Source organism: Vanessa atalanta, chromosome 20 (assembly GCF_905147765.1).
Source record: "Vanessa atalanta chromosome 20, ilVanAtal1.2, whole genome shotgun sequence".
Lineage (NCBI taxonomy): Eukaryota > Metazoa > Arthropoda > Insecta > Lepidoptera > Nymphalidae > Vanessa > Vanessa atalanta.
Window position 1 is genome coordinate 3,108,763 of NC_061890.1, and position 26,855 is coordinate 3,135,617.

The 26,855-nt window shown below is 35.7% G+C and overlaps 5 protein-coding genes across 6 annotated transcripts; 3 read left to right on the top strand and 2 right to left on the bottom strand.

Annotated features, from left to right (window-relative positions):
* The first annotated feature begins 1,137 nt into the window (after nucleotides 1–1,137).
* On the top strand, nucleotides 1,138–1,987 carry LOC125072088 (DNA-directed RNA polymerase III subunit RPC10). The gene is made up of 2 exons (XM_047682600.1): nucleotides 1,138–1,500; nucleotides 1,663–1,987. The coding sequence occupies exons 1-2, from the start codon at nucleotides 1,360–1,362 to the stop codon at nucleotides 1,846–1,848; spliced, it is 327 nt and encodes a 108-aa protein (XP_047538556.1). The 5' UTR covers nucleotides 1,138–1,359; the 3' UTR covers nucleotides 1,849–1,987.
* On the top strand, nucleotides 1,887–2,663 carry LOC125072081 (yrdC domain-containing protein, mitochondrial). Its single transcript, XM_047682590.1, has one exon. The coding sequence runs from the start codon at nucleotides 1,887–1,889 to the stop codon at nucleotides 2,625–2,627; it is 741 nt and encodes a 246-aa protein (XP_047538546.1). The 3' UTR covers nucleotides 2,628–2,663.
* Nucleotides 2,664–3,225: 562 nt separating this feature from the next.
* LOC125072087 (mitochondrial inner membrane protease subunit 2) lies at nucleotides 3,226–3,988 on the bottom strand. The gene has a single exon (XM_047682598.1). The coding sequence runs from the start codon at nucleotides 3,840–3,842 to the stop codon at nucleotides 3,348–3,350; it is 495 nt and encodes a 164-aa protein (XP_047538554.1). The 5' UTR covers nucleotides 3,843–3,988; the 3' UTR covers nucleotides 3,226–3,347.
* Nucleotides 3,989–4,414: 426 nt separating this feature from the next.
* On the top strand, nucleotides 4,415–7,488 carry LOC125072061. 2 transcript variants are annotated; one of them, XM_047682558.1, is made up of 2 exons: nucleotides 4,882–4,970; nucleotides 5,144–7,488. In XM_047682558.1, exon 2 carries the CDS (start codon nucleotides 5,145–5,147, stop codon nucleotides 6,939–6,941), a length of 1,797 nt encoding a protein of 598 aa, XP_047538514.1. In that variant the 5' UTR covers nucleotides 4,882–4,970; nucleotide 5,144; the 3' UTR covers nucleotides 6,942–7,488. The 2 variants fall into 2 exon arrangements, with proteins under 2 accessions (XP_047538512.1, XP_047538514.1); XM_047682556.1 differs by having other exon boundaries at nucleotides 4,415–7,487.
* Nucleotides 7,489–12,566: 5,078 nt separating this feature from the next.
* LOC125072053 (RRP12-like protein) lies at nucleotides 12,567–26,610 on the bottom strand. The gene is made up of 19 exons (XM_047682538.1): nucleotides 26,373–26,610; nucleotides 25,799–26,066; nucleotides 25,265–25,391; nucleotides 24,453–24,752; nucleotides 23,920–24,003; nucleotides 22,632–22,784; nucleotides 22,125–22,360; nucleotides 21,808–21,922; nucleotides 21,387–21,551; nucleotides 20,294–20,941; nucleotides 18,905–19,377; nucleotides 18,054–18,226; nucleotides 17,045–17,256; nucleotides 16,333–16,589; nucleotides 15,397–15,620; nucleotides 14,707–14,883; nucleotides 13,972–14,134; nucleotides 13,209–13,349; nucleotides 12,567–13,002 (listed from the first exon to the last, which is right to left on the bottom strand). The coding sequence occupies exons 1-19, from the start codon at nucleotides 26,506–26,508 to the stop codon at nucleotides 12,918–12,920; spliced, it is 4,137 nt and encodes a 1,378-aa protein (XP_047538494.1). The 5' UTR covers nucleotides 26,509–26,610; the 3' UTR covers nucleotides 12,567–12,917.
* Nucleotides 26,611–26,855: the final 245 nt, after the last annotated feature.

Consider the following 26,855-nt stretch of genomic DNA (forward strand, 5'->3'; position numbering starts at 1 on the left):
AAAAAAAGAATCTAATATAATTATTTAATAGTTATACTGTTAATATACATACTTTCGATGATATTTATAAATAGGAAAAACTGTTAACTATGTTACCGTTTATATGTTGGCTAGGTAACTTCAGACGACAATTGATGATGAAGATCATTGATCTATTTGTGGATAAGGTGTGAATTTCGCTCTTGTTAATGGCAATTGTTGCTTTTTTATCTCACAATAACTACATAATATACACTCAAGAATTTTGTTATACATTTTAGTAGTGAAATGTCAAGGCTCAAGAATAAAAATGAAATTATCAATAAGGTTCACTCACAAAAACTTTCAATACTAAATTTATTTTTAAAACATAAGTTTTTACTACTATTGGAATCTCCGACCTTAGGATTATGGTGTTATCTATTATTCTAATAGTTACAGTCAATATCCCTCCCTTTGAGGCGAAGGTTTGGAGATGATTTCACCGTGCTTCTCCGATGCGAGTTGGTGGAGATACAAGTGGGTCCAATTAATTAATAATTAGACTGATTATCCCAATGTTACTGAATAAATTATTTTTATAAATAATTTATTTTATATTATTGAAAAGTTAAAAAATGTATTTATTCGTTTCAGTTTCTGTTCAACCATCAAGTAACTAACTTCTAGTAAGAACTTGCAGGAATACACACATTCTGTCTTCTTGCCCATACTCTGTTTAATTATATTTATCAACTAACTAGATACTGTGGCATTGCTCTCACTAATAATATAAGATACGTATGTATATTTTATATACGTAAAGCATTTGTGTATATACATAATAAAATTGTCTATATATCTGAAATGCTTAGTGTACTTTTTACATTGTTATTTCGATTTTGTATGATTGTATGCCTAAACCTCTTATTTTGCTGTTTCAATAAATTTTAATTTCTTGAAATGTTAAGGAATAAACTTGATTTTTGTAATTAGTTCTCATTTTATCTGTTTATTTTCTATATGACTATGTTGAAATAAATTAAATTAAATTATAACACAGTAAATTATAAATTTATACCAATATAAAGCAGAGTCTACAAGCTACTTGCCGACATAAAGCTTATACTTACAACACTGCTAAAAAAATGTCAATTGTCAAATAATGTCAGTAAACGCCGGACAGCAAATAACAAGTTATCAACCTATCTGGAGAATCTGGCATGCATGCAATATGCAATACAATGTAAAATGTGAATTTTGCACAACTTAATAGACATATGACAAAGCATTGAACAAATTTTCATGTGTAAATTTAATATTTCAATTAAATATGATATCTTCCTCAAATGGAAAAATACATAAATGTATGAAATGACAACTTTGTTTTTTAAGTAAATAATGTTATTCTGTCCAACGTGTGCTAATATTTTGATGGTTGAAGAAGGGCCAGAATCCGGACTGCGCTACGCTTGTAATACTTGTCCTTACGTTTATAACATAAAGAAGAAAGTTTCATCGCGCACGTTCCCAAAATTGAAGGTATCTAATGACAAATTTCATTTCATTATATCAACATGTAGATATTTTACCACAAATAATTTGATTAGAGGTTTTTTTATTTTTATAAATACATTTTGCTATAATAGCAAATAGTTGATATATAACGATGTATACCTTGTTTTAAATAATATGTCATTTTAGGAACTTGATTATATTATGGGCGGTGCTGCCGCGTGGGAGAACGTCGATTCAACTGATGCTGTTTGCCCCAAGTGTGGTCATGGAAGAGCCTTCTTCATGCAACTTCAAACTCGCTCTGCAGATGAACCTATGACAACCTTCTACAGATGCTGCAATCATAAGTGTGCACATAATTGGCGTGATTAATTCATGAGTGTAGTGCTTAAAAAGTAATAACTTTCAGTATGAACATATTTAAAAAAATTCAATTAAATTGTTATATTGTGAGAAAGAAAAGTGCCTGTACTAAAATGAAGCTTGACAAAATGGCTACCATAATTAATTGTAAGGAAGATAAGTCATACATTAAAGCTGCAGACTTCCTGTTAAATGGTCATGTTATAGCAGTCCCAACAGATACTATATATGGTCTGGCCTGCAGTGCAAATTGTCCAGATGCAATTAAAAAACTATATACTATTAAAGGCAGAGATGCTGCTAAACCAGTTGCTATATGTGTAACATATATATCTGATATTAGAAAATGGGGTGAAGCTACACATTTAAGTGACCAACTGCTCAACAGTCTACTACCTGGCCCAGTTACAATAGTTTTACATAAAACAAAACTTTTAGACAATCCTTATCTAAACCCTCACACATCAAAAATTGGTATTCGTATTCCAAATTATGACTTTATAAATAACATGTCGAAGGTATTTAATATGCCAGTGGCACTGACAAGTGCAAATTTTAGCAATGAACCGTCTACTTTATGTGTTCAGGAGTTTGGACATCTTTATAAACACCTGGGTGCAGTGTTTGATGGTGGTGTCCTCAGTCAGGGCTTAGAACGAAATAGAACAGGTTCAACTGTAATAGACTTATCAGAAATAGGGAAATATAGAATAATAAGAAAAGGTATTTCATATGAAAACATTGTAGATTTATTACAAAGTCATGGTTTAACCAGTATTGTTGAATAATTTTTCGTTAAATTGTGATAAATCACCAAAATTTTATAATGTTGTTTTATTTTCATGAACTTCCTTCATATTTATGTAAAATGAAGCATTCATTTAAATGACTTTTTTTAACCTTAAAGCCAACTTTTACAAAACTAAATTAGTGATTGTTTCATTACAAAATATTTAATTTTCTGAATAAAAGGTTTATTGTTAATGTTTATGAATTATTCTAGTACGTCTCAAATTTGAACCATATCAACAAATAGCCGAAGGTACAATTTTAGTGCCTAATGTTTTATTACTAAATAAAATGAATATTGATGTTTGATGCTCTGCAAAATTTTATATATTTCTTAGTATGATTTCAAATTAGTTATTTTGGCTATAAGGTACAATCTTCTTGTATACTCATTATTTATGTTTATTCTCCAATAGGATATTTGTAGCATGACATCCAGTATGTTTTAAGTAAAGGGCAAATAAAATAAAGCACCATTCTTGATTTAGTAAAACTTTATTCCTAAATATAAATTCATGAGTAAGTTTTTTTTAATTTATCCAATTTACTTTTATTCTAAATTTAACACAACAACCACTATTAATAAATAGTTAATAAAAAGTAAGATATATAAATAAATATCAAGATCTTGGCTTTAAAATGATAATTATTTTATATAGCTACACTGTTCTTTTAAAAGTAATATTTTAAGTTATCATTGTAAATTTAATCCGGAAGGATCATACTGCTAAACTTATTGGTTTTCTGTTCTCTGGCAACTTTGCTTCCAAGCTCTGCCATCTATCAGGTGGCCACACTATATATAAAGCCTTAGCACTTATTAAGCCTAGTGAGACTGGACCAAATGTGTTGCTATCAAGGGTATGGCCTGTATGATCACCTTCAACCCAGCAGTAGCCTTCGGGTACCCTTACATATTTGTTTTTATAGCCAAGTGTGCTTACGACGTCACCTTCTAACGCCACGACCCGCTTTATTATCATTTGATTGGGATTTTTCGGAGAAACCAACGATATTATGTCACCACGGTTCACTTGGTAATCACTGACCGACCAGCGAGATAAGAAGACATAATCCTTATTTTGAGACTCTGGGTTGAGTACAGGCTGCATAGAAATCCCTTCGACTCTCGCGACATAACCCACGGAATCCAAGAATGTTACACCGATTGGTACACCAAAAAGAAGAGACTTAAATAAGCTTCGAAACAACATTAATAAGCCGGTTTATGTTTTAGGCAGTGAAATGTTACCGACATTATTTTTTTATTTCAGAGATATATTAATTATTTATGATAAAACATAACTAGTGTTTTAGACCTGTTTTTCTTAAACAAAATGATAGATACATAACCTTAACGTCATTGTACTCTGACAGTTGACAAACATCAATGAGAAATTGACCATTATCAAAAATAATTTACTTATTGAATATTGTAATGTGACGATAAGATACTAAAAATACTATGTATATAATTATGTTGATATTTATCACAAAAAATACGTCTTTCAACTGCTAAGACTTTTACACAATTTCATTTGAAATATGTTTCGCGCTGATTTAATTTTTTTTGTAGAAAGGTAAAGCTATAATTCTGATAGTAATTTAGTTTATTAAAATAAATAATTATTTAACTAGCTTTAATTAAATCAAGTCATAATTATTAAAAAAAAACAATTACTAGTAATTAATATTTTTATACGCTGTCACGTCGCTCAACTTTTACGAATGAATGACCATAGATTATAGAACTTCAATTCGGTCTTTATTACAAATACTCAAAAAAGTGTTGATGCTTTCTGTAGTAAATCACAACCACCACCAACCAAACAGAAATTTTAGACATTTTATTTGTGTGTATCAAGCTATGTATCAATTAAAATGAAGTCAACAAAACTAAAGTTTCTTTAATCTGAGATCTAAAAATCGTTTAGAAAGGACTGTCTACAGATGAATGTGTTCCGTGGTCAAGAAAAACTTACAACCTGCATAATCAGCTGTCAGTGAGATAGATCATCTGTCCCTGTAAATATAAAAGCTAAAACAATCAAAACACGATTTTATTTCGCGTATGTAAATAATGAAGTGACTAATTGTTCTAAGATGTGAATCCGACACTGGGCTCGGTGTGATCCGACATAGAGACAGATATGGGATAATAACCTATCAAAAAGCGAGTGGATCGCTATGGCAGGAGCTCCGTGAGGTCACAAGGAGGGTTTCTCTTTCAGAAGGTCAGTAAATGCCACAATATGTCCGGCGATTTCCCCTTCGCGGCTAAGATAGTGAGCCCCGTAAAGTGCAACGAAAAGCCTTGGGATTTGTGGGTTAGTGAGATTGGACATCAGTCGCCTCGGCAAGATGAAGACGGCGCAGGGTTCACGTCGCCGGCGGCGGTGGATGGCAAGGGTAGCGCGTCCACCCGACGACTACACGATTCCCATCCCTACAAAACCGCGGACAAGACTCAAGCGCGGTATCGCAGAGCCGGCGTCAATCGTCTTCGCTACGAGAGCATGAGCTTACATGGCTTGTTCCCACAAATGGACAATTTAAATGCTGCAGTGTGTCATATGTGCGGAGTTATAGTGAAGTGCAGTGCAGCTTATAGACATTTGCTTGAGTCTCACACTGGTGCAGAACCGATACTACCGCCACCTCCCCCCACTGTGAAACTTAAATCTCTTCCAGGTAGAAGTAGACATAAAAAGGAACCTCCACCTCCTGTCCCTATTGACATCCTACCAGTTAAGATGGAGACGTCTCCTGTGCATACTGCCGCAGCTCCTATCTCTAGGATAGTGGTGCCACAACCTGACTTACAGTACTTGGATGAAGCTAGCACTTCATCAGCCATCACTGGTGAAGTTCAAGTGAGCGTGGAGAGTGGCGAGTTACCAGTAGTCAGTATACAGGACACAGAGGATTTGCCCCTCGGTGAAAATATAACAGATGATATTTTTGCAATTATGAACTCTGAAGGCATTCAGAGTGCAGATGACATCACAAATGCAGCTGACTGGAAGAATATAATAAGAGATATAGGCAATATGCAGGAAATTAACTTTCCATCAACCACCGATACTGTACAATCACAAGACTTATATTCAACAGTAGATACATCACTAACAGGTTACTCATTATCTGATACCGACCTATCTAATTTACAATTTGCTCCTAGTACGTCTCCAATGCTGTCATCTGTGATAGATAATAATGTACTCAATGCTCAAGCTTTAAAACCGGCACCAAGCACACCCTCTACGAAGGCGTCACGAAAATCGAGTAAAACGAAATTTAATTTACGAGAATACGATCCGAACAAGCACTGCGGTGTGGTAACCGCTGAAAATCCAAAACCCTGCACGAGGTCACTGACATGCAAGGCGCACGCTCTATCGTTGCGGCGGACGGTGGAGGGCCGGGCAAAACCCTTCGACACTCTGCTGGCGGAGCATCGCGCCTCACGGGATGCGGCGGCAGCCGGCAGCAACGCCGCTCCGGCCTCTCTACACACCCCCGCACCACCAGTGCCCGCTACTCCCGTTAATCTCCCACCGGTCCTAGTCAACACGCCGCTCGATCTTGGCGCATTCAACGGCCTCACGGCCGAGCAGCAAGTCAACGATATATACGCGAGCCTGCTGAGCGTGGAGGATCCCGTCCTGCCGGATACTTCAAGTATTACGTCCCTGCTCAGTCAGCCACTGCCGACCGATCCTTTTATGTTGCCCGACGACGCGGACATCCCGAGCCACGTCCCCTTGCTGAGTATAGCGACGCCGGCGCCGCCAGTGAGGGAGGAGAAGCCGGAGGGTCCGCCGCCGCTGGTGCCGGGCGACGTGTGCTGGTACGCGTCATGTCCGCGACCTCTCGCCCTCTGCACGTACAACGCGTCGCACGCAGGCGGCGCTATTACCTTAGGAAAAAAGTTTGCGACCGTTAGGAGTAATATCAAATCGTCCCTCTCTCGGTCGAACAAGTCCACGAGTGGTGTTAACAATTATTACAATCAGAGTCTCTCTTTATCAAAAACTCTTCATATGAACAATGCTAGTAAAACGAACAAGCCAGAAGTGCGAAAATTGATAGTGACATGTAGTGCGACTAGTGGGGGTAAAGAGGTGCAACAGACGTTGAACGAGCTATTCGGGGGGGAAGTCCGACACGCGCTGAACGGTCACGTAGGCCACGCGGGGCACGTGGAGCGCAAGGTGCGCTCGGGAGCCCTGAAGAGCGCCAAGAGGCCGTCCACGGCGACGCTGGACCTAGGCTTGTCGCTCGACCCGCTGCTCGCGGACGAGAAGTGCTGAACTTTTATAAGCAATCACCGGTTGTGTAGTCACATAATTGTATATTTATTTTTCTGTAAAAATCAAATCGGACTTGATTGTAAATGTTATAATAACGAATTTGTCCCCAACGGAATTTAAATGTTACGATAATGTTAAATCTCATTTTTTTTTTATCGAAAAACGAACTAATGTTTGTATTATTTTGTATATTATTTATAAGATTTTTTTAAAACGGCGACGAATGTCCGTCCGTCGACGGAGAATTAATAGAATTATGCAGAATGGTTGTATTTTTTCGAATGAAATAACTCACTGTTGATACTGAAATGAATACTGAGAAAAGGCCTAGGATTAATGTTTAATGTGATGAAAATTTCCATGTAAAAATATAAATACTATTAAAATAAGTCTATCCGTAATAGTAAATCGCCTCCTTTTAAAAATACCTCAATAACTAAAATAACGTGTTTTAATTTATACAAACACCTTTAAAGACTGGTTTTTAAAATAACTTTCACAAAACGTGGAAGCCAATTGAGCAATTAATCAAAAAAATATTATCATGACTTTCAACAAATATGAACTATTTTAAGTTTAAATATACTAATTGTAATAAATTATCGATGAGTCGATGTGTATCTATTTTTGATTTGAGAATTATTCGACGAGCACTTTATTTTTGTTATCCATTTAAAGTTAATAAATCAACCCTAAGGAAAAATTTTATAATTACTTATTCCAGGTGAAAGCAGTCTATCTATACATACACAACACTAGCGACCCGCCTCGGCTTCAATTACGATTTATTTTCAATTCGAATTTATTAGTAAATAAAATGATGCGAAAAAATTAATATAATCTGGTATACAAAAAAAAAAGTATCGTTCTACCAGGGAAAAAATAAATTTGAACTTATTCATCAGTACTTTAGATTAAACAAACAAATAACCAAACTTGATCTATTTTATAATATTAGTAATAAATATATAAAGGATAGTAAAATATATTATGTAAATGATTTCGAAAATGCACTATGACGAGTCGACATTGCTCAGTGGTACATACATACATACGTGGAACACGGGTATATCAATCAAAGATTACGAGTGCAAATTCGGCCAAGATTGACTATATTTTCATGTGCATAGTTAGTATTTATAATTTATCTCGGTGCTGAAGGAAACACTGTCTTGTGTCATATGGAACAAAGCAACATGTGTGTTCACCGAGTCGTATTGATGCAGCCTGGTCGAATAAGCTTCAAATCTCAAGGCTCTCTCAGCAGTTTTTATAATATGTAAACTAAGGCAATACAGATTACTAAAATTAAACATTTAAAAATAAGCGAATTGGTAAGTCGAGGTGATCGACACTACATGAAGTCAATTTTCAAAAGACTAATAAGTATAATACACATCCAGATTGACAGTGAACTTATAGGTAACATAACAGACTACTCTGCGAATATGAAATTATAATTTTTAAAATGGTCTGAAAGAAATTTTTGTTTTATAAAATTTTAAGATTAGATTAAACCATACCTGTTTAGGTACAAGAAACGATTCGACATGTTACAACTATCGAAAAAGAAACCATAATTGAAACTCTTATACTGTTACATGGTTTCTTAAAGTTTAATAAAGAATTCATCAGTAGTAAATTATTAAAAGTAAATTCAAATGTTGGTAAAGATTAAGTAATGAGTTTTTTAGCCGATTTTTCTTCGTAAAATCTACATACCTATTGGATGATAGCTTTACTTTTATATAGTTCTGTAAAATCACGATTCAAAGTGCTCGTTAAAGCCTACTCGAATAAAGTATATTTTGATTGATTTTGCACCTAAACAGTCGTTTGTCCTAGATCCAAGAACGTGTCAAATACATTTTTTTATATTAACCGGGTAGGCCTATGACTCTACTTCATCTAATGGTAAGTGGTAGCGGATTCCACACGCTAAGACAGCCAGTACAGTCAGGGATAATGAACTGCACTAGTCAGCCTTCGCCATACCGGCCAGCAACATGCCTCCTCAAGCCTCGTTTGAAGTAACCCAGGTTATAAAAGGAGGGGAACACGTGTGATGGTAGAGGATTTCAGTTTAGGCGCTGTGTCACCGTTTTTATGATTAAACATATTTAACATTACTCAATACTGTTTTACACAATCGTTTTTTATTTAAATAAAAAATATTTTCTCCATAACAATAGAATTTCAATTGAATAATTTACGACTTTATGTTAAAGATATATTAATTATTAATCACCAAGAAAACGCGATTTAATTACCGGCACATAAATTACAGTACTTAAAACAGTCATTGGCTTTATTATCAGTAATTATCTATACTTAAGTTTAGTTAAAATATCTATTTAATTATAAACCTCATAAATGAGTACATTACCAAAACCAGATACATACGTGTCGTTGAATCAGATTTATGAATGAAGGTGAATTAAATACTCCGTACACGTAGGTACGAAAAATAATTATTTATTTGAATTATAATTCATGTTTTATATTCCTTAAATAAATCTGCGTCTAATATCAAATTTTGTCCAAAAAGAGATAATAGAGAAGAAATACTTCATGCATTTGTTTATTTTTAAATATACATATATAGTAATAATTAATAAAAATATTCCTTAAATGGATAGACAAAGTTCTTGTATAGGGAAAAAAGCCTAGTATATTTTGAACGTATGAAATATAGGTATTCTAATGTAACTTTTTGGCTGTAAATTTTTGTGCCAGCTCATCTGGGTAGGTAGCAACCACTCGTCATAATTATAATCTACCGCTAAACACGAATATTTAATACTCTTGTGTTCCGGTTTGAAGGGTCCGAGTGAGCAAATGTAACTACAGGGACAAGGGACATAACATCTTAGTTCAGAATGGAAATATTTCTTACAGTGTCAATGTATATGGGCGACAATGTGTGAACACTACCCTTATTTTATATACATACAAAATTTTGAACCTAAGCGAACTCAAAACTGATTGCAATACGAACTTATCACGATTTTTATAGCTGATTTTATGCCCATCATTTTATAACTATTTATTTAGTTCTGAGAGTTATTAGTCAAATATAAATAATAAGAATAATTTAAATCGTATACCATATTTTAAAGTATATGTATCTTTGCGGGCAGCGGCTATTTATGCGAGCTAGGAAGAGGTCAAGTTGGTTTTTTTCCTGTATTTTGTATTTACAAGACCTGCTACTCCTATGTATATGTAACTTTCATATTATGATAGGTATTCCTTTTTTATAATAAGCTAGATATGCATATTGTTGCAACAAAAACTAAGAGAAAAGAGGCATTGCCTATCCTATTTCAGACCGTCCCGGGAAGGACCATACACGGGATGGCGTCTGTTATCTTCTATCCTTGTGTAGGTTTTATATTACAATTACATACGAACGTCGTCGTCCAGAGACGCGCCCGATAAGCAGAATAGCATCGTTCGCGACGCGAAAAAATAATAATCGTTGATTTATATTTTAATATTGTTATGATTAATAAAGGCAAATGGGCGTGAGGAGTCATTGTTGGGATCCTATCCACAATAATACTAAATGTTGCATCCAGGAACGCCAAAAAAAATAACGTATAATCGTATTAAATGTCCGAGAGAAGAAACAGTTATTCTTTACGTGTGTTAAGAAAATGTCTAAGTAGTGAATAATTGTCTATGAGATCATCTTTATAATCTTGTATTTGATTAGAAATGTTTCATCTACAGTTCCTGGCGCTAAAAGTTTTTGTCAACCCGAATATTATCATGTATTTAAATTTTATACAAATGGATCTGCCAAAGTAATAATTTTGTTTCTTGTGGCTAGGTTAATTGATTATCTTTGGGAAATACTTTAATTTCAGCCTTTTGCCGTCTACTGCTGGAAGAAAGCAGTTCGCCGAAAGCCCATTAAACGTCAACTAGCCCGATCTTGGGCAGCGCGCATCCATTCCATACCTGTTCCTTTTTAAATCGTTCCACCTCGCCTGAGTGCGTCTTAAACTATGTTTGCCCAAGCGTGGTATCCACTCTAGCACGTGTCGGCTCCATCAGCAATCAAGGCGCCCGGAGACATGATCAGCCCACTTCTACTTCAGCGAGCTAATTCAGCCATGCTTTATTTCTCTGGCAAACGTCCTCATTTCGGATTCCATCTGCCAGAGAAACCCCAAGCATCGCGCGTTCCATCGATCACTGAGCGACTTTAAATTCACTGAGATCACTGAGGGACCAGTCCTAATGGGGTAAAAACCTTTTCTTAAGCGACAGTAGGATCGACGGTTCAAAAATATAGCCTCCAAATGTCGCCCAGCCCAAATGTATTCATCTTTTGTATAGTTTGGCCCAACAAAGTCGGGATCAACTTAATGTATTTGATTTGTATAATTTATCAGAATGCCAGAAGGCTATGCTATAGGAGTATGCCGGTCGTCCTGACAGTAAATAATATGATATATACTATGACGATAATAATAAAATTTCACCGACTGGGCCATGAAGTGAGCGTTCTCTCCTATCCTGGTAATACTAAAATCATAAATGAAATGCAAAAATGAAACTAATAATAATTTAACTCATTTGTTTTTATTCAGTCTAAATATTTCTTTACAAATACATTAATATCGACTTTGTTTGTTCAAAACAATGTTAAAATATTAAGACAATTTAAGCGAAACACTTTTCGGATAATTTTAGAATTATTAAGGTCGGATTACACTAGTCGAATTCATATAAATATTAAGAGTGGTTACATGCTTACCAGTATAGCATAATAAATACTAATAACACCAGCTTGTTAGAGAAATGAAATGATTAATTTTTAAAAAGAACTAATTCTGCCCCGCTTTATCTAACTCAAGAGATGTAACTACACCGAAATCACAAGATTATTTAGTAATTATAAATGTATATGTTGTCAGATACACACTTAAAAATCACTTAAAAAAATGTATATACATATATATATATTTTACTAAAGATAAGTAATGCCATTTCTTTTTATTAAACAGCCTTACATATAGCGTTTTAGCGAGTGTTTTTTAGCATTAGCAGATTCTAATTCTCTGTCAAGACAGCATGTATGTAAAACCTGTCCGTTAAATGTTTTCAAATCGCGCTACAACAAAAGTATTGACAATATCATATTATTACGGTACTATATATGTTGACCGATTATATTTGTACAGTATTAAGAAATAGGTTAATAGCAAGTACTACCGTTCACTGGTACACGTTGGCATCGGTTAGCACATGACAGCCGGACTCGTAGATACGAAATGAGTTCACATTCCATGTTTATTTATATATTTTATTATTTTTTTAGAATACATATGTCTAGCCGACTCAAATGGCAGGAGATAACTAAACTAATGTTGCATATCGATATTCCATCATCGATAAACTATCGATAGTTGTGTTAGCGATAGTATTGATAGCTCCCCATGAGCAATACTATCGATAGTTTTGCAAAAACTATTACTTTTAACCTAAACTATCGATAGTCCAAAACTATCGATAGTATCAATAGTATCGCTGCTACCAATATAATAGTTTTGCTTATAGAGAATTAGCGATACTATCGATAGTATCGATAGTATTGCTCACGGAGAGCTATCGATATCTTAAATAGTTTTAGAGGTCAACTACCGATAGTCAAATTATCGATAATTCTGCACCGCTGAACTAAACCACTTTGACATGCCACGATGTCTATGGTATTTATTATGAATTCATGAAAAATGACGTTTTAAATGTCGCCAAGTAGTTATAGATAAGTGGAATAGTGCTGTTTTATAAATAAATATATATTAATCAAGAACTGTGTGTTCTTCATAATATAGCAGAGCTATTAACAAATCAATTGTATTATTTAAATCTAAGGTTCGTTTATCTTCACTCCTCCTGCCATAGGAACATAGTATGTTATACTTTTTTTTTTTAATCTACAATGAGGCATAAATATTTCAATTATTTATTCTTTTTTGACATTCTGATGTTTTTTGTTTTCGATTTTACGATTCCTTTGAATTGTCTCGACGTAGCCGCCTTCGTCCTGTGAATAAAAATTACGTATTATTATATCACAGTTAGTATAAACATGATAATTTGTAAATAATATTGAATTTCTTTCTATATTATATAACTAATACTATAAATGCAAAAATGATTTTGTCATTGACAAACACTGCAAATTTTTAACAAATAGTTGGATAACTAGTTATCTAAATATATATATATATATATTTAGCTATGGTTCACCTTTTATTAAGATTCTTCCTCGACAATGGCAGGTAAGCGTACGGGTCCGGCTTGCCTTTTTTCTTTATATCACCCTTTGCTTTCTTTGATTTGTATTCTGTGCCAACCGTTGATGCTACGGATGCAGCTGAACCGAGGGGCCTGAAAACACAATTCAGCTCATGTTACATGATATGATTCCTTTAAAATCGAAAATAATATAATAACATGTATGTTCAACAAACTGTGAGACAGTTGCTCTTGTGACTGTGAATGTTCTATTGACGAGATCAAAAGGCTAATCTTAAATCAAATCAAATCAATTTTATTCAAGTAAACTTCACAATGAATCGTTTTTTAGTTTTCTCGTGAATTAAAAATTAAAAAAGTTATTAAGTTTAACCGTCGGGCCATTAAAAAAGTGATAAAGTTTATTTGTCGAAAAATTCTAAGTAGCAGCACCCGTGCCTTGAAAAGTACGTAAAGCCGTGCTGCGGCTAACCCTATTCAGTCGCGACGGATTGCCGTCCTTTCGAATAACAAGAGTAAGTTGAAATAAAACTAGTTTTTAACGGATTTAATCGCGTATATTAATTATTTTAACATCCCGACGTTTCGAGCACTTTGCAGTGTTCGTGGTCACGGGCAGACACAGTCTGCCCGTGACCACTGCTGTTTTATTTCAATGTGTAATAATCGCGAAAATCTAAGACAACATTATAACAAGAGTAAGTGAATACTTCTGAGAGTGCTTAAATAATAATATAGATTGAGCATATCCCACCTGTGTATACCCTTTCCGCCGGCCTTGTATTTAGACGCGACGGTCGCCGTCGACGCCCGGCTCCTGTTGGTGCGACCGCTCTTCATACTGAGTATATCGTCGTAGCGACGTTTCACTCCCGGTTTCAGTAATTTCGACGGTTTCGATGATTCACCTTCATTATCTATTGACAAGATTAAATTTATGTTTCTGATTTCAGGACTAACTAGTACTCCTATTTCTATATTCCACTCTAGGTAATAGTAGAGCTTGTATTACTAACGCGAACGATAGTAGCTTCAAGTTCAATTGACATCGAACGTGTCGCATCTAATTGCGGCGATTACATATAGAAAATTAATGTATCCACACGTCAGATTCAATTTCTAGTCCATATTTGCATGGAAGACACCTTCTAAGGAATTCAAGGCGGCAGCCAACTGTGTTCCATGGTATGCAAATTAAATTCAGGTGATATAGTAAAAAAAAGATAAGAACAAAATAAAATATAGACTTAATTAAAACAAAAAATATCTATTCTCATATTATAAAGGCGAGAGTAACTGTCTGTCTGTCTGTTGCTATTTCACAGCCAAACCACTGAACTGACTTCAGCTTCAACTCCAGGGAAGTCCTTACTTGGAGTTGAAGCTGGTATAGGCTATATACTTTTTTATGTCTTACATCTGGCGAACAACCTAAAACGCGAGCGAAACCGCCGGCGAAAACTAGTAAAAAATTAAAATGAACTTGTACCTGTGTCATCGGTGTCACTGTCTATGTCCCCGCTGGGCCGAGGTTCATTGTCACCGTCATCGTCGTCTGAGGCGTCGTCGGTGATGAGCAGACGGCCATCTGGAGCCGTTTTGAACCCACCATCTTTCTTCTTTTTCTTTTCTTCTATTGACCGTTTCTTCTGTGTAGGATCGGTTGCTGGAAATTAAGCATTTAAAAATTATCAATATAATTACAGATTTGATTTTCTAAAATGAATGAAAAAATTAAATTGTATCAAAATCACAAAAGCTACGTACGGTATGGTACGCTATAAGTACTATAAATCTACTTAACAAAATTTTAAAATGTCTGATATCTAATAGACTACGCACAGCTTTAACCTGGAGGTCTATAGTGGATGAAATTCTGAAGATACAGAAAGTGCTGCCTGCGTTAAGTAAGGATTTTTCCTTACGCTACCGAGGGTGTTTAATAGAGGATGAAAGTTACTATGGAAATTCGTCATATTTAAAGTTATTACTATAGATGTTGGTGTTTAATCTTCTATTTATGACAGTTGGTACAGCGTTTCTGTAAATTCACTCCTAAAAAGGGTGAAACTAGGGACGGATTGCTTAAAGGAGGATTTTTTTTTACTCATTATTGTAATTTATTCATATGGACCGTCAAAGTGTTTCATGAACTGCTATTTATTTCTGTTTTACAAACCTGTAATCTTTCTAGAGGAGGATACATCTGCCAAATCCACGATATTTTCCGGATCGTCTTGAATCCAGGTCTGATTTTTACCTTTCTTGGATTTAGCTTTGACCCTGGGTCGTTCTTCCTCTTCCAAGAACTCCATTTCTGAGTCCGAATCTTTTAGAATATCTTCCAGGGTTTTAGAAGTGCCTCTGACGTCCATGTCAGATCCAGTGTCATTGTCTTGTTCTCTGAAAGTTTTAATTATCAGTAACTCTTTTAAACGATTTTTACAAGAGGACAGCGTAAAAATTACTTTTGAAGTTTTGTAAATTTATAAGTAGAACTTTTAAAAATGTAAAGGTATGTTTAAGTGCAAAAGATCATTCTTATACGATTCGTTAGGATGATCGAACTTTGGGATTGAAACGATCTTGTTATTTCGTTATTATATCGAAAATTCTACATAATTACAAAAAAACCCATAGTCCATAGTTTTTGAGTCCCTTTTGCTGGGTTTTATCAGATCATAGTATATTCTTTTTCAAACCATACAATAAGCGCAATGCATCTACATCGAATACATGAATTTGTAATTACATAAAAAATGAGGGCCATGAATGCTACAAAAATATTTTTTATTTTATTATTAGGCGGATGTGCAAATGTGCCACCAAATGGTAAGTGGCCACCACCGCCCATAGATATTGGCACCGTAAGAAATATTACTTATTTCTTACATCGCCAATGCGCCACCAACAAATGAACTCTGATCTTATTACCCTTGTCCCTTAAATTACACTGGCTTACTCACGCTTCCAACCAGAACACAACAACCAAGCATTACTTGGTGGTAAAGTATGTGATGCTTGGGTGGTATCTATCTAGAAGAGCTTTTTGACTTTAAATACTATTACAAATTCAACTTTACAAACATACAGCAAAGATATATTCTAAACTCACCTCTCTCCCTCCTTCATCCTCTTTCTCCTATTATCCATCTTCCGTATATTCCGTAACCTTCTGAGCATGACCTCATCTCGTTCAGGAATAAGTTTCTCGACAAATTCCGCACCATATTTCCTAGTCATCCGTGTTAGGAAGTATCCTATTTCTAGACGCGAATGTCGCTTGCAGTCATCAGACATTGAAGATAGAGTTTTGAAAATGAGAGGGAGACTGCCCGCGAGGACGTCAGTTGGTAAAACTTTTGTATATACCTGTAAAATATAATCATGTTTTACTCATATAAAGTCGCCTATTTTTATGTCATATATTTAGGAACAGCGTATATAAGCTGCATGGAAGGTAAGTTTTTGCCAATCTGTTGGGTCGGTTGGGGTGGGATATTACGTGCTCATTATTTAGATTTTCTAAAGGAAACGTTGGTGTTCTCCCTGGCCTTCTATTGCCTGATTGAGCAATATAAGTCCCCTGTGTAGTTGGCTGGTCTTGCAACTCCACAAGGAATTGAGATAGGTGAATAAATTTTACTCTGCTGGAATCATACTGCTTACTTAACTTCAAAGCCATTTTAAATATACTTATTTTTTTAAATAAATGGTTAAAAAAACAAGTAGTATGTTTGTTTATTGTAAATTATCAAGTCAAGCAACATCATTTATGGTGGACCAATAGAGCGTGAAACGAATCTTGTAGGTTTTCGAAAGTTCACCTTGAGGAAGCTCATAGCAGCGGACACGATCTCCCTGTTGTTGGTCAACATCTGCTCGGCGACTTTCTCCAGCAGGCCCTGCACCGTGTCGAGCCCCATCTCCTCGCTGAAGGTGAACAGCGCGGAGGCGACGGCGCGCAGCGAGGCGCTGCTGATGCGCGGCAGCGGCGCCGACAGCCCCGACAGCAGCAGCGATATGTACGCTTGCATACCTGCAGGCACACTTGCTGTTTAGGACATTGTTCAAGGGCCACTGTCTCAGAATTTATTTCGAATAATCGATGTTATACCTGACATATAATAGTAATAAACGACTATAGGATAGGTTTTCATTTGAATGTTTTTTTTCTATGATATATCAAAATATAAATAACCACATCGTATTTAAAGAATAGTATTACCCTCTTCGACCTTATTCCCTTTGCCCTGAACCCGATTATTTCAGGTCGTTGCCGTATTAGACGCAGTTTAAAGACTGTGTTTAGCAAAAGGATTTAGCTTTTACGTGTGTTCATCTGCCTGCCGCTACTACTTTTTGAGTCAGTTACAAATTACGTACTTCATGTTGATAAAAACTGAGTAAAACAGCTACAATATCGTTTGCCAAATCGAGCATACACGCATATGCGAACACGAAAACGGCGTCAGCGCGTAGTGGCACGCAACGCACAGTTTCGCCAGTTACATCTGTACTGAATCTCTGAATTTCAATTCTCACAAAACTCTCTCTTCTCAATTCGATTCTATTTTTTATGTTTGATACATCAGAACTCCATCATTTATGAATCCATTCGGAAAGTAATTTTAATTATGTTTAGGGTATTTCCCATTTGGTCACATATACATTTAAATTTGAAGAAAAAATACGGGTGGTATTTTTTCATCAAATTTAAAAGTATTTATATAATTTGAAATCGTTTTTTGCAAGTACAACTGGATTGTTGTGAGTTATGATGCTTATGTGATTAGTAAACATGATATTACGTGATATGATATTAATAAAAATTACCTCCGTCTTGATTTTTGAGAACATTTCCAACGGTGTTGATGACACTGAAAGCCCACTGTCGACACTTCGAGTTGATGTCTCTCGTACATACTACAGACTCCGCGATGGCGCTCTTTATTAGCTTGCTGTCAGAGTTCAGATTCGGCGAGCAGTTGATTAAGTGTTCTATACACCTAGAAATAAGATATAAATTATACACTGCATTATATAAATATACAAATAATAAATTGCAATTGTTAAAAAATATATAAATTGTCGGTTCTTCTAGATCTGAGGTATTTTTTTATGAACTGGTGGTTGGCTATTTTAACAGTTAAAGAGCAAGGTGATTTTCCTTTCTACATTAAATACTATCGACCCGCTCTGGCTTCGCACAGGCGCGGTTTGCTAATAAAGGAAATGATATACAATTTATGCCCTAAAGCACGGAGGTAATGGTGAATATTTCTTACAGGGACAAAGTCAATGGGCGGTGCCGACGACTTGTCATCAGGAAGGCCATTTGTAAGCCTGACATATGCAAGTACATTTTATTACCATGCATAAAATTAATTATAAACAAATAAAACGAAATGGTGTTTGCCTCTAATATCTTATTCGTGATCTCCGTTTAGGCAATTTGAGGTCATTCTGAGATATTGGAATGTTCTTAATAATTGTATTTATTGTATTTTCAAAACAGATAAATTACCTCTCTATGAAAAAGTGACAATGAAATTATTTTTTAACTAGCAGTACAGTTATGAACCTTTTTATGCCGTCTCATCGGCCATGGCTGGTTTTAAGTAGATAAAAAAAAATAGTCTAGTTTTTCAATGGTAGACGACAAACTAACAGTTCGTGTGACTCACCTCAATCTCGCAGCTTTACTGCTATCAGCGACCTTATTGAGTGAAGACATCAACAGTTTCTTGATCTTCTTGTAATTATTCGACAAGAACTCTTTACAACTATCTTTATCACACTTAAATATCTCTTCTAATATTCGATACGCCTTCTTGTGTTCCATTTCCAGAAGTTTCGCTTTATCTTTATATCTCATTTGGGCTTTTTTATTATCTGTGCTCGAATCATTCGTTTCCATTCTATCTTTTTTGGACTTTCTAAACTTTCTAGGATCTTCCAAAACGGTTTCGCAAAGCGGGAACACCCATTTGTCGAAGAGATTTGCAATCTGTTCGCTATTCTGGTAGAGGACTAGAAGGCGTATGACGTCTAAGATCGATTCTCTCTGGAAATGGTTGTCGACTGACGCCTCTAATTGTTGTAAAGCGTTGGTGAAGAGCTCTTCTCTTAAATTCTGATCACTTATTGTTAGATACACCTGTTAGAATTAAAATATATAACATTTTATTATTTATAAACGTTACTAGCTACTCGTCCCGACTTCACTCGAGTAAAAGAAAAATTCTTGTTTTTTTTTTTAGGTTTGGAAAATTCTCTAACTATAACATGCATGTATTATATATATATATATAGGGTTATTGGTAATTCGACGTATTCCCGTCAGGAGGTAATAGGGGTATAGGGGGATCATTTTAATCCCCATATGCATGATGCAAAATTTAACCATTTTTGAGTTATCACGTTTTTTAGTTTTTTTTTTCAAAATAAGTCAAAAATGCAACTTCAAAAATGTATTTAAAAAAAAGTATCAATTAAAATCTATTTTTTTCTTTTGATTTATAAAAACGATTAAACACTGGTTATTTGTCTATGCTAAAATAGTAATTATCCGTCCAAATTTAAAAATGCAAACGGTTAAAATGATCGTGAATAGTCACCCCTATTACCTCCTAACGGGAATACGTCGAATTACCAATAACACTGTATATACCTTCCTCTTGCATCATTAAAATCCTTTGCATAGTTTTAAAGATCTAAGCGTGAAGACGGCGGCCAGAAACTTTGTTTTATAATATGTAGAGATTTGTAGATTGAATGATATCATTTGTAAAGAAATATAATAAAAATATTACTAAAGAAAATTGGTATTTTTTTTTTCTGTCGAAATAACAAGCGAGTTAGTAAGCAGTAGATTATATAAAATGGTATGTATTGATATATATTTCAATCGATCATTTATATAATTTATTTAAATCTGAACAGAACTTTTATTTAACGTCTGTCTGTGGTTCATCACATCTTGCAATTAAATTTAAACGAGAGATAATAAAAGCCAGTATATCTTTTTTCCGTATATGGTTTATGGTTCCGCATACGTATATTAAAATAGTTACCTGTATAGTTTCCAATGCGGCCAATCTCTGTCCCTCAGCGGTACTGCCCTTTGCCGGCGACATATAAATATTAAGTAATATCGGCAAATAATTCTTCGCAAATCTCGCCAATTCCATCTTATCCTCCTCGTTATCGTCGGAGCAAGCGATAAGCTTCCTTAAAGCCTGCATAACCGAGAGGCGAAATTCGGCATTATCCTTCAAAACATTTCCGAGAACCCTGGCTAAGGCTTTGAAGTTATCTTTGATATCCTTAGGATGGTTGCAGAAGCTCGGCAATAGAGCCCATAATTGGTTGCAGAGTAAATCGTAAGTATGCGACAGTGCCGTATCTTTCGCCGCGGCGTAATCACGGGATTTCTTCCTGCAAAACGTCGCCATTTCTAGGATCTCCGTTGCGAAATATTTTAAATACGAATTAGTGATTTTCTCTTTCAAGACCGGTAGTAACCAACTTCTGTCTAAATTTATACTGTCTCCGTCTCTCAGTGGAATTATTTTCAAAACGAATTCCGGTCCAAGGGATTTGACGGCGGAACCCGTGGCATATTCGGCCTCTTTTTCGTTGTGGAAGTTATGGCTCTCGCGTCGATCATTCAATTTCTTGAGCAAAGGCGCCATGACGTATTCAACTTTTTCGTTACCAATCTGTGAAAAAAAAACATTCAATATTTAAAGTTACATTGTAATCCAACACATATAGCAAAAATAAATTAAAAAAGTGCCATTTAAAGTATAGAATTTCTTAGTACACATGGTTACCTCACGATGTTTTTCTTTACCACTAATCAATAGACTTATCATTATAAATCTTGATGTCGTCCTGACCTACAGCGGCTACGGCGCTCATCATCTCAAGGGCGACCAGCCAATATCAATACAGAACATATTATAGTGCACGAATCTGTGCGCAAACACGAGTGCCCTTATAATGCGATAGGACGACAAATTCGACACCATCGAAAATGATCAGACTAAGCCATACAGAGTTGGAGTCATGAAATACAAAACGTAGAAGGGAATGGATAATTAATCAGCATCAAACGGCACTTTTCTCCAATCATCATATTTAGGCAAAGGTCGAAACTCTTACCTCGAAACAAACTGCGATAGTAAGTATGACATGTTTGATGGCTTGATTGAAGGGGTTGTCCAGTCCGGTGCCTATCGTCTTGAATATGGCATCGATGTGCGCCTTGTTTTTTATCAAACATTCATCAGATTCTATCGCCGGCTTCACGCAATCTAGGAGCACGACCTGGGGGGTTAAAACGTGAACACTTTTATCAAAATTATTAAAACAATAGAATAAATATATAACATTTACCCGAATTCGAAATGATCGATTGTGCAATCTCGGCTCGTGTTTAGTGCGTATTGTTTTGTAAACCAACACGTTTAGTAAGATGAAATAAAATCTAAAACGTCAGTTGAAAGGAAAAAATATATAGGCTCATATGTGTGTCAACGACCTAAAAATTTTTTAACAGTAATTAAAAGAAGCAAAAACTCACTTTCAAGGCGTTGGTTGATGCCGAATTGACATCAGCAACGTCGGAGAGCCAGAGCTCCGAGACGCAGATGTTCACAAACAGAGGTAAATTCGGTATGCACAAGTTCAAGTCCAGGCTGAAACAAATCACTTAATTAATCATGGGTACAAAATAGGGGCGGATTCGTCATCAAAATGTTGTATGTGGCGGATTGGACGTCTTTACTTATGGTGAATTTATATACCAGATATGCATAGTATTAATTTACGGCTAAACGTTAAATACAGCATGACTTGGAGAAGTTTTGGAGAATCAGAGGAGTCGCGAGCGCCTCTCACCCGGCGAGGCAGGCGTAGGCCTGGTGCAGCACGGCGGCCCAGGCCAGCACCTGCGCCGTGTCGGCGGCGGGCGGGCGCGCGGCCAGCAGCGCGCGCGCCAGGCGCACGCCCAGCGCCGCGCACAGGTTGCTGGCGGCCGCCGGCGCGCTCACCAGCGCGTGCAGCGTGTGCAGGCAGCACGTCTTGATGTACACGTTGTTGTGCGTCATCAGCGACAGGATCGCCTCGCAGGTCGCCTGCGACACCGCTGCGGTTAGTTCGTGCTCAGAGAAACATATGACAGAATTTCTTTCGACACGTGCACATGCACGATGTTCTACTTCATCGTCGGGCACGACATCAATCATAAATATAAACGTGGGTACGTGAAGTCGGTGACGATAGCCCGGATTGACTCTCGTCGGTTACGATCCTCTTAGATTTTAGGAGGGGCATTCCTCCTTGTAAAGCTAAACGGGATAGTAATCAAAATCGATATTAGGTGTTTATGAGTAAACATTACACTACCTTAATATTATCCTTGCTGAAGACAGGCAAAACGTCACGGAGCATTGTTAGTGTATGCAAAACTGTGCGATGTCCGGCTAGAAGCGCCTCCGCTTTCATTTGCGATAAACAGAATTCCGCAACACGGTTAGATGCTGGATGGAGTTTGGGGACCTGCGAAAAAACAACACGTTATATTTCACCCTGATTATCATTTTCCTTATCAAGAAACGTTTATCGAATAATTATATAAGAGACCAAATTGTTCTTCGGCTTAGGCCTTTCTTTGGAGAAGCTTTTAATTTAGAGGGTGTATAAAGTATCTGTCCGATATTTGTTCCAGAGCACACGGGTACGCGACCCCGGGTCCTCGAGTCACCACTAACACAACTTCATCCAGACCATGGAAGTGGTGTCTCATACCCCCCCCCCCCCTTTTACTCTACCTCTTCCCGACCCTTCCTCACTCTTTACATCTCCCTTAAAGGTAAAAAGGGTGTAACGGTAGTGCTTTCTGAAGAGTTTTGGAAATGTCTTGAAGTAGGCTATCGCGCCAATCGACTGATGCGAGTACAGCTACTGATTGAGGGTGTTACCACCAACCTTATCAGGCAGAGGTAGTATTCAGGATTGCGGTAGTTATAGCTCTTTGAGCGCGTGATCGTACTATCTCTGGGTGTCTGTATGGATTCCGGTCGGAATTGGGCACCATGAATGCCATTTTTTCCCTTATAACTTTGGTGGAGGATGACAGGGACAAAAGGAGAGATCTACATTTGGTATCCTGAGACTTGCAGAGAGCTTTTAACTAAGTGTCTCGTTAATGTTGGTCATATTATCACAGACATGTACCGCAGTTCCGCTTCCGTAGTTAGAACCGTTGACGATACTAAGCTTTTCCCAATCACTGTAGCGGTCCACCTGGGGTCGGCTCTAAGCCTGTTTTAAATTACCGTATTTTAAAAGATATTAATCATTCCTTTCATGAGACCTTAATCTTGAAAACTAAGGTGTTTTGTTCCCTGTATTTACACAGGCTAACTCACCCTTCAAACCGGACCACAAGAATACTAAGTATTGTTTTTATTCTAAAGAACATGTGATGAGAGTGTAGTACCTAACTAGATGGGCTTTCACAGATCCCTAACTCCGAAAACTTTTCACGACAAATTTTATCATTCATTGGGTAGTGGAAACTATATGAAACCTTGTTGAGTCACAAATTTTTTATTAGAAAATTTTATCTCCAGAGATATATCCAGTTTTTTATTTTCTTAATACTATAAAAAATACAATTAACATTAGGTACCTTATTTTTCACATCATCAGATGAAATCATAAAACAACTTCCCCTTAACACAGCAGTGACTGCATGTTGAGCTGCTTTACGGACCTGTATAATAAACATTAGCTGTATTAACTGATTATGAACTGAGCTTACTACTCAAGTTTACTAAAGTAATTGTTATTTTAATATTATTACTTATGACACTTCTATAATTTCAATGACTGTGGTAATAAAACATTGTTTCAATTTTTTATTAATGATATAATTTATAAAACTCAAGAGTTTGTTTATTTATCTTTTTAAACACTCTTATTTCTGGCTCTACAATTTATTTTAAAATTTCGTGTTAGCCTATATATTAAGGAAGGATTCATTGTAAATTGTGAGGATATCAATTATATGCAAAATAGGGGTAGGGTTGATATGCAATATTGACAGTTATTTGTAAAACACTAATGACCTCGAAAAAGCTAAAGAGAACTAGTTACGTAAATCTAATACGTCATCATCACCTTTATTAGAAATATAAAAAAGAAACTTAATTAGGTACATACCTTAGGTTTAGAGTGTAATGCAAAGGCCAATACAGATTCAAAGATCCTCAAAGTAGAAGAATCGCCCCACAGGGCATATTCCTGGGCTCTTAATAAAACAGACAGGCACCCAATGGCACTTCTCAATAGCGTTCCATTTTCTGATTGAGCATTTTTCTCTAAAATTTCCGTTAATATTGTTGCCGATTCAGAAAACTGTTTCCTTAATACCGCTTGAGGGACAGATTTGATCCCCATCGACAGTAGTGACAATGTCGGTACAACACTTTCATCATCTTCTGATGATTTTAGAGTTTGCATCTGGAAATAATAATTTTCAAATAGTAACTATATAAGCAGTTGTGGGTATATAGAGCACTTCAATTAAACATATAAGCGCCTGATCTTACTGTAGTGGAAAATATTTGTCTGCTTTCAAATTAGTTTATTACATTACATTACATTAGCAGCCTATAAATTTTCCACTGCTGAGCTAAGGTTTTGGAGCATATTCCACCATGCTGCTCCAATGCAGGTTGGTGGAATACACATGTGGCAGAATTTTGTTGAAATTACACACATGCAGGTTTCCTCACAATCTTTTCCTTCACCGCCGAGCACGAGATAAATTATAAACACAAATTATGCACATGAAAATTCAGTGATGCCTGCCTGGGTTTTAACTCAAAATCATTGGTTAAGATGCACGCGTTCTAACCACTGGGCCATCATCATCGGCTCTTCTATCTATTACATTTTTCTGGTAAGGCTACAAATTCTGTGTAATGAACGAAAATTTATACTAAATAAAAAATATAATCAAAATAACAAACCAAAGCAGCGAAGTATTCAGTAGTGGATTCTTTCCCACCTTCCTCTTTGATCACCTCCGTGACGGCCGCCAGTACAGCCAACATGTCTTTGTGTACTGCATTATTTGAGTCAAATCTTGTTAACAATCTATAAAATAAATTAGTTCAACATCATTATTTAGAATCTTGATTGAATTAATAAGTTGAAGTGAAAACTTATAGATATTATGTTAATTATATTAGGCACGGCCCCCCTAAATAAACTTAGTGCCCAGAAAAGAGCTTTTAATTCAATTTAGTTGAAGTCCTAATTTTTATAAATGTGGACACTCAAAGGCCTGGACACCCAGATAAAAGAAAATCCTGGTTTATAATGTATTTTTTTTTTTGTTTCACAACATCTTATCATAATTTTACCTTTGAAATTTTACTCAATATATGATATAAAACTTTATATATTTATTTAGTCTTGATGCTATATTGACTCTTACACATAAACAATTTTTTTTATTATGATTATCAGAACTGGTTTGTATTTCAATATTATATACTTACTTGCTAAAACTAACATTAGAGCATTGACTCCAATCAGATGCAAATGTCTGAAATGTTTTGTATGTTCCTGATTTCATAGATCCCGAATATTCCGTATCTGAGCCGTCATCCTCTATCTTTTCATTGTCACCTCTAACAGACATGTTCTCCAGTTCCTTAGCGATACTAAGCTCATTCTCTGCTTCAGACTTCTTCTTGCCAGTGCTGTGGCCATATGTCATCATTGCATCATGCTTGTGAACAGCTTGTTGCGTTAAATTAGAATTACCTAGAATATTTTAAGTTACAGTATTATACTATATATATATATATTTTATTAGATGTCTTATGCTAAAATTTATTAATATCTAATCTTCGTACAGCAGTAGTTACCACTAATGCTGACTCCATCTCCATCCATGCATTCATTGATCTATTTAATTCTTTGTAATTTAATTCCGCCTTTTAAGATAGGTTATAACGTGTATTTATTAATTATTTAAGTGCTTTGATTAATTTAACATATTTATTCCAGTATATATTTGTCATCATTACGTATATTGATCAGGAACAAATGTTATAAATATTAACTTACTTAAATTCTCCTGGAAAAACCGGGATTTGGCCATTTCTCTGTATTTTTGAATTTTGGGATTTGAACTTGATGACTGACCCTTCTGCCATCTTTTCCCTTTTGATTTCCCCTTAAGTTTTGATCTGAATTTCCCCATTTTCTTATTTCATACCACTTCTTATTTCTCAAAACAGACTCGCACGTGGGTAATGGTTTTTTGAAATTATTTAGGCATGAATAGTTGTCAATTTGACAGTCATCTGGAACTGTCAAAAATCTAAAAAGCAGCGCAGCTCGCAGTAGCTTAACTACTAATACGGGTAACACTAAACTTAAAAATGAAAAAGCGGATGTCTAAGTACAATATTTATATATCTTTATTTCAGGTAATTTATCAAATTATTTATTATCAGTGTGTAATTTTGTTTTTTTTTTTCTCTTACTTCAATCAGACGTAGATATGTGCGTAATATCTGTCAATAAAATAAAAATAAACACAATCGA

What these genes read in the sequence shown, in the direction of transcription:
- LOC125072061 (XM_047682556.1), top strand. Translation starts at nt 4,881, where the DNA reads ATGTCCGGCGATTTCCCCTTCGCGGCTAAGATAGTGAGCCCCGTAAAG.
- LOC125072053 (XM_047682538.1), bottom strand. Translation starts at nt 26,508, where the DNA reads ATGGGGAAATTCAGATCAAAACTTAAGGGGAAATCAAAAGGGAAAAGA. An exon ending in TCTAATGTTAGTTTTAGCAA is followed by an intron (nt 25,392 to 25,798) that starts GTAAGTATATAA and finishes TTTATTTTATAG; the next exon opens with ATTGTTAACAAGATTTGACT. An exon ending in CCGCATTGGAAACTATACAG is followed by an intron (nt 19,378 to 20,293) that starts GTAACTATTTTA and finishes TAATTCTAACAG; the next exon opens with GTGTATCTAACAATAAGTGA.
- LOC125072081 (XM_047682590.1), top strand. Translation starts at nt 1,887, where the DNA reads ATGAACATATTTAAAAAAATTCAATTAAATTGTTATATTGTGAGAAAG.
- LOC125072087 (XM_047682598.1), bottom strand. Translation starts at nt 3,842, where the DNA reads ATGTTGTTTCGAAGCTTATTTAAGTCTCTTCTTTTTGGTGTACCAATC.
- LOC125072088 (XM_047682600.1), top strand. Translation starts at nt 1,360, where the DNA reads ATGTTATTCTGTCCAACGTGTGCTAATATTTTGATGGTTGAAGAAGGG. An exon ending in GCACGTTCCCAAAATTGAAG is followed by an intron (nt 1,501 to 1,662) that starts GTATCTAATGAC and finishes ATGTCATTTTAG; the next exon opens with GAACTTGATTATATTATGGG.